General features: G+C 43.1%; 1 protein-coding gene across 1 annotated transcript; it reads left to right on the forward strand.

Annotated features, from left to right (window-relative positions):
- Positions 1-1,649: 1,649 nt before the first annotated feature.
- LOC147635023 (UPF0603 protein At1g54780, chloroplastic-like) lies at positions 1,650-4,152 on the forward strand. The gene is made up of 3 exons (XM_086804274.1): positions 1,650-2,144; positions 3,027-3,219; positions 3,589-4,152. The coding sequence occupies exons 1-3, from the start codon at positions 1,716-1,718 to the stop codon at positions 3,834-3,836; spliced, it is 870 nt and encodes a 289-aa protein (XP_086660400.1). The 5' UTR covers positions 1,650-1,715; the 3' UTR covers positions 3,837-4,152.
- The last annotated feature ends 3,579 nt before the right edge of the window (positions 4,153-7,731 follow it).

A 7,731-nucleotide genomic window follows, 5' to 3' on the forward strand; every position in this document is an offset into this window, starting at 1 on the left:
AAAATTCAGCCATCTGTCTCTCTCTCTTGTGTGCTTATCTTACTCTTATCTTTTTATATGTTATGGCTGTAGAGAGGAGAAGAGAATAGAAGAAAATTCAGCCATCCTTCTCTCTTATGTGCTTATCTTACTCTTGTGTGTGTGTGTGTGTTTACTTGCAAGGAGCTCAAGCTCATCCTCTTCCATGCATTCTTCTCATGGTCTACCCCAGTAGTAGGGTATATATCCAAGATATCTATTGTTCTAGTGGACATTGAAAAGAGATTTATTCTTGTGAAATGATCATTGGGTAGCCCATGGTTTAAGTAGGTCAAGGCTAATGTATACTAGAGTTGAGACTAGATCTTCACATGACAACCTTTGGGGAGCTAGTTGATGAATGATAGACTTGAACCCTATCTCATATATGCATACATGATTGATAACAACCATCATTAAAAATAACATCTCCGATATGTCATTATTGATATTGTTGTTTATTGGTGGATATAGGATAAGGATAGGTATTCACTCAATCTCATGGAGAGGTCAAGTCCAATAAACACTCTTGGATATAAGCACTCAAGGAGAGGTCAAGTCCAACAAGCACTCTTGGAGAGGTCAAGTCCAGCAAGCACTCTTAGATACAAGTCTGACCATAAATGCAATTTGATTCTACCTCCTCTGGGAGTTATGGGGATCACCTCCTTTGGGAGTTGTCGGAATCAACTCCTTTTGGAGCATACAAATAAGCTCTTCTTCCAACTAGATCTTAAACCAATCATCATTCTAGTTATGTTGAAAGATTAGCTATCATGGTTGCAAACTTTTATATATTCAATGTCTGTTCCTATCATCATTCTAGTTATGGTGAAACATTAGCTAATCATGGTTGCAAACTTTTATATATTCAATGTCCGTTCCTAGTGGTTGAGATAAAATTATCAAGACAAGCCTATAGGCCAACACTTGGATGAGGCAAGCTCATTTTATACTTGATTGGCATTGAGAGATCATGTAAGTGTTGTGGAGTCATGATATACATATAGATAGATTGGCAACAAATGTATATTATATGAACTTGAAAGTTTAAAATATTGTGTAAATCTTTCGATTTGTAATTTAGACAAATCTATCTTTGTAACTCACTCAAAATTAGTACTTTTATGCAAGTTTTTTAAACATTTTTTTGGGGGTGTAAAATAGTCCCCCACTTTCTCACACTTTTTAAAGGCCAACCCATATTAGCTCCTATTTTTTCCTTGGGTTGGACAGTAACAGTGTTCGAGATAGGTTCCACTTAGCCTAAAACTTGTTCAACTTTAGGAAAACCTTTTCAAAATTATGGAAGAAGGAAAAAAACCTCTTCAAAAATTTATAGATTTAGTTATATTTTGGAGAAAATATAAAAAAATACCTACTCTAAATGATAGTTTCTTCCTCAACCATGGGCCAAAAGGATTCATGTAAGGTTCACTAAAAAGAGTTTCCGGAACATTAGCAAGATTGAGCGGGCGGGCAACCAAAGCTGCCCTGCCATATTAACCAAAGGCCTTGTAGCTTCCACCTTTGTGTTCCCATTGGGGGGTTCGCATGTAAGTTGTGAAAAGCGTTATCCAAAGGCCAAATGCTATCCACCAACACCATCCAAGCAAAAGGAGAAAAAATCTCATCTTTGCACAAACAATGAAGCACGCTCACGCTCACTTACACCTATTAGCGTTAGCAGATCTACAATGGAGACCTTGGCGACACTCTCGCCTCCATCATGCCCTTCTTCTTCATTGTGCTCCAGCTTTCTGCCCAAAAACGCAGGCCTCAAAGGAAGCTGTTCTATTTCATCTCAGCTTGTGTGCAAGCGAAGTGGGGTAAGAGCGTCCGCCATAGCCAGCTCTAGGGAGGGCTTTGCGGAAGGGTTTTTTGCTCTGGCGGGGAAAGGCCTTGCTGCGGCGGCTCTCTCTGCGGCCCTTCAGCTGGCCCCCGTCCATCTAGCCCATGCCACAGAGTTCAACCTTCTCAACGATGGCCCCCCCAAGAACACATATGTCGCAGATGATGCAGGCGTCCTCAACAGAGTTACGCGATCGGACCTCAATCGCTTACTCTCCGACTTGGAAGATCGCAAGGGCTTCCACATCGACTTCGTTACCCTTCGAAAGCTCACGGTAACACTTGTCCTCGTCAATCAGTCAGTAAATCCTTTGAATCATGGACAACCAATGCATCTCCTAACACTCTCTCTCTCTCTCTCTCTCTGTGTGTGTGTGTGTGTAGTCCGTTTATCTTCATCTAGAGCCAAACCTGTCTCTTAATCTTGAAGTTGAAACAAACCTCTCTCTTAATCTTTGAATTACGACGAAACCCATCTCTTAATCTTTGAATTAGGACCAAACCCATCTCCTAATCTTGAAAACGGTATAAAGCCTCATCTCTTAACCTTGAATTAGGAACAAACTTATCTCCTGCTCTATGAATTAGGACCAAACCCATCTTCCTTCGCCAATGAGAACCAACCCCACCTCTTAATTTTCTGTTGGAGAGACTCAGGTACATTTCTGAGTCTTTAATTAGTCTTCAATTAGAGGCAAGCGTCCTAACCTCGGAATCATGGACAATCCCGTCTGTTCATTTTGGCTCCAAAACAAACCATCCCGTCCTAACACCCCAAAAATCAAGAGAGTCCCCTCAGCTCAAGAATGTGAGGGGAAACCCCATCTCCTAATCTTGTATGAGGGAAAAATCCATCTCCTCATCCTCCCCTAAAACTCAAAATAGTTAAGTGCAAGAATGCTCTGTTAAAGTAGTTGTCATCTGCTTAATGACAAACTCATATCCTAGTCGTATTAAGTTATTCCCATCTCTTTACCTCCCTCTTAAGTTATGATCATTGTTTTGAGAATGCGCCATTGAATTTAGCATTGATTAGCTAACTGGCATATTGATATACGTTTGTAGTACATAGAATTACATATATGATTTGTGGCATTAGCTTAATGGTATACTGATCATGCCTACCTCAATACTCTCTGTTATTTCTTTCTTGGCAGACCAAATCAGATATCTTTGAGTTTTCTGATCAATTGCTCGAGAAGTGGTACCCTACCCTAGAGGAGGGCAACAACAAGGGGTTGGTCCTCCTTGTAACCACCCAGAAGGAAGGTGCAGTCACAGGAGGCCCTGCATTTATCAAAGCAGTTGGAGACCAGGTCTTGGAAGCGGTTGTAGCCGAAAATTTACCTGGTATGTTTAGTGATCTTGGATTTCAACTTGTTTGTCCTGCCCAAGTGCTGCTAGCTGGTCCCATATTGGACTCAGGACACTTGACATCTCCTGCATTTCTTTGGATTCGTCATTGATTGTGGCACCAAGGCTGTACCGTGTACACATACTTCCTTCACACTGCACACGAAATGCACTCTGTTGATTGCCAAAAGAAGATGTTTTTTAGCTCCGCATTTTCAAGTGCACTGCACATAGGACCTCAGACATCACCCCCCATCAATCAGGGCTACCCTATTTTTCATGCTCTTAGCTAAGCTGTTGTATCTCGCTTGTTTCACCATGATGTGAGCTACAATGGATGTTTTCTACCCCTGTTTATGGTTGCAGTACTAGCCACTGATGAGAAGTACAATGAGGCCTTCTACAGCACCGCAAAGCGGCTTGTTGCAGCTATAGATGGATTGGAAGATCCTGGAGGCCCGAAGTTTCAAGAGAACAAGAGGGAATCAAATTTCAAGTCCAGAGAGGAGACAGAGGAGAAGCGAGGCCAGTTTACAACTGTGGTTGGGGGCTTGCTTGTCATTGCTTTTGTGGTGCCAATGGCCCAATACTATGCCTACGTTTCGAAGAAGTAGGTCTCACATGGGTCCTTCGAACTTATTTTGGTGGGAGATGGGCCTGTACCATGTAACTTTTCACTCTTTTAGGAGGTTCCCACCTTGTAACTTTGCAGCTTTTTGCTATTACAAACAGATTGCACAAGGTATGGAAAATCAGCACCCCATTATCTAATTGTGTTTGACTTGCAAGTTTCTTTTTCTACAATGTTGCGCGGGATTGCTTCCCATAGAGCCCTTGTTGGCAAAGATCTGGTTGGAGAGAGTTTGGAACATGCATATTATGGAACTGTAAGCATATGCTATAAGTCGTTTTGATTTGTGTACTTGTTCTTCTTCATCATTGCAGTTTTCAGTGTAAATTAAGTGTTGCAGTGCATTAACTCTTGCTGCTTACAAGGGCAAAGTTTCTTGCTGTGGAGGGGCTTAGTGTATTGATACTACACAAAGATTATTAGGATTCGGAGCCTATGTGTGTTGTGAGAACAGTTGTTTACGTGGGAACACCCCTTATATTTGGATAAGATAACTGTGACGTGTCATGAGTATGTTTGTGAGTTTGATTGGTTTGGGTCAAAAGGTAAAGTTGTAAACCTATGTAGTTGGTGTAAGAGAGCAATCCAATAATAATGAAGCCAACAAAACATTGAGTCCTCAGTCATCTCTCTCTCTTCCCCCCCCTGAAGTACAGGAAATTTTGGAAACACACACACCCAGCCTCTGTGAGGTGGAGGCGGCCCCGCCGGGATGAGGGCTGGCGAACACACCCAGCCTCCGTGAGGTGGAGGCGGCCCCGCTGGGATGAGGGCTGGCGAACCCATCGTACATGCTTATAATCAACCCATCAAGGGTAGGTACCTAACATGCTTATAATCAACCCATCAAGAGTAGGTACCTAACGAGGGCCCCAAGACTTGAACACAAGACCTTGGGAGTAGAGAACATCCTTCGCCTTGCCATGATACACAACGATTACTGCCCCTCGATCCCGCCAAATTCCTCTGCACACAAGCTGCAGCCGCTTCTGTCACCAACCACTGATGCCACTCGCCACCAGCCGCCTCTGTGCGCTGCCATCGACGCGAGGGCTTCACCGGAACAAGCCCCGCCATCTGCCTTGACTCTGGTCACGCCGCCTTGCCACCTTGCGCTGCACAGTGCCGCCCGCCTGTAGCTAACCCTTGCCCCGATGTTGGTGACGTCGCAGCTCTGCCTATAGCGCCCAGTCGCCGTCGTTGCCCAAGCAGCCTTGCCCGATGCTGCCGCCTCTGTTTCCCGTGCCATCGCAGACTAAGTTTGCCAGGATGCCGTTAGAGTCATGGAGTTAAATGCTTTCTCGGGGCTACACGTCTAGTTACCCACTTCCATCGTTTATGCATGGTGAGATGCATTTCTTGATGAGATGAGAGATGGTGTATGGAATGTGCTCAACAGCATGGACTTTAGACCAAGCGATGGAGTGGAAAAGAGTCGTATGTGGAATGATTGTGCCATGGTGCGCCCATCGAGCCCGTGATTCACCACGTGGACTTCACCAAAAGCTCAAAGGAGGTATAGGACAAGTTGGAAAACTTGTTTGTTAATAAAATTATTAACTCGAAAGTCTTTCTTAAGCAAAAATTCTTCCACTTAAAAATGAACGAAAACAGAAACTTTGGGAGAATATTTGAGCAATCTAGGTTCCATAATACAACAATTTCTTTGGCTCAGGAGTTGTTGTGGATGAGGAGGACAAGAAAGTTGTGCTTCTTTCAAGTAAAGAAGAAGAGGTTTCAAAATTCTATGAACCTTAATTGTACTAAGGGTAGCTCGAGAAATGAGTTATAATGAGAGCGATGCAGTTCTCATGTATGAAGACGGCTATAAAGAGCAATGTGATATCCTTTGGGTTAGATAGAGCAATGTTTGCAAAGGAAAAAGAGAAAAGAACTATTAGATGTAACTTTTGCAAAAAGCTAGGACATATAGAGGGCAAATGCTTCAAAAAGATAGCCAAAGAGCAAGAGACGGTATAAGCAAAACTGGTGGCACAAGATGAAGAAGAAGAAAGCACATAGTTGTGGGGAAGAATAGGGGGTTTCTGTTAGGGATAATCGTGTGGAGGTCCCTTGGTTTCATGGTTTTCTCTCTTTTCTATTCAGTCCCCATGTCTCATGGTTGTTGAGGCAAGCTCATTAATCATCTATATGCAAGAGGGTCCTTATGTCTTTGGATGGATGAAATGATTATGCTCTACTTTTTTTTTGTTTGGTTTGATATTGTTCAAGAAATTCATGTGTGAGTGAGGATCTAAGGATTGCTAGGTCAGCTCTATGTCAAGAAGCTTTAATTTGGACTCAGCAGCAAAGCAGGGGCTGTGCAGTTGGAGTCCTGTTCATGATGTATACTGCTGTAGAAACAGCCTCAGCCCAATAGCAATGCGGCATATTCTTCTCTTCCATCAATGCTCGCGCAATCTCAGCAATGTGCCTGTTTTTTCGCTCAGCAACTCCATTTTGCTGCGGAGTGTATCTGCATGTGAACTGTCTCCGAATACCATTCTTCTTCAAAAATTCAGAGAACTCATTGGAGAAGTATTCTCCCCCTCCATCTGACCTTAAGCACTTGACATATTTTCCTGTTTGCTTTTCAACCAAAACTCTGAAATTGTGAAAGTGAGTGAACACCTCACTCTTCTCTTTCATGAAATATACCCACACTTTCCTTGTGTGGTCATCAATGAAAGTCACATAATACCTGTAGCCTCCCATAGATATGGTCTTCGTAGGACCCCATACATCTGAATGCACAACATCTAGTGCATTTCTGCTCACATATCTGTTACGTGGAAACACATGCTTTGTTTGCTTCCCAAATTGGCATGCTTCACAGATTTTATGCATACCTTCCACTTTAAATTTTGGCAGCCCTGTCATCACAATTCCTTTTGTCTGCATAGACTTCAATCTGTGCACATTTACATGTCCAATTCTTTTATGCCATATGTCTGTGTCTGCAACAACTCCTGAATCATTTGCAAACATTGCAGCACTCATTTCAGGCATGTCTACATTCAACGTAAACATTCTGCCCACTCTGTTGCCTTTTGCAACCAACCTGCACTTGTCTTTAAAATCTTCAACATAACACCCATCAGGGTTAAACCGAACCTGCAAACCCTGCTCAATCATCTGGCCAACTGAAACCAGATTCTTTGTTATGTTCGGTAGATGAAGTACATCTGCAAGGTACTTCACTTCGCCATCCTGCATAGACAATGGCACATCTGCAACGTGGGCAATTGGATGAGCAGTGTCATCCCCTGTTTCCACAAAACCTGGTCTTTCTGGGTTTTTCATCTCCTTGAACCACTCCCCATGAGTCGTCATGTGGTTCGCAGCGCCTGAATCCACATACCATACATTATCTTTTTGTGCTGCATCAACATTTTCAGACATGGCATTCACGACATGCTGCATAACAAACAACCTTTCATTATCCTCATTATTTCTGCTTGAGGATGCATAGTTGTTTTGCTGCACTTTCCCATTTTGCATGTCAGCCTGCTTCTTATAACATTCTGCCTGCACATGTCCAGGCTTACCACAATAATAGCATTCACATGCATCATTATATTGCCTTTGCCAATTTCCACGGCCTCTTTGACTCCCCCTGCCTCTGAATTTGCCTCTTCCACCTGCGTGTTGTTGTTGTTGTTGTTGTTGATTTTGGGACTGTTGTTGTTGCTGCTGCTGCTGGCCATAATTCTGATTACCTGTTCGGCCACCTCCTTGACCGCGTCCACGGCCTCCTCTACCTCGTCCTCTTCCTGAACTCGTGTAGAAGGCCTGTTGTTCTGAACTGTTTTTGCTTTGTGAAGACTGTTGATCTTCACCCAAGCTCTTCTCTTCGATAATCATCATAGACACCAAAT

This window comes from Cibotium barometz, chromosome 10, assembly GCF_041138505.1.
Source record: "Cibotium barometz isolate CiBa-2024 chromosome 10, ASM4113850v1, whole genome shotgun sequence".
Taxonomy (NCBI): Eukaryota; Viridiplantae; Streptophyta; class Polypodiopsida; order Cyatheales; family Cibotiaceae; genus Cibotium; species Cibotium barometz.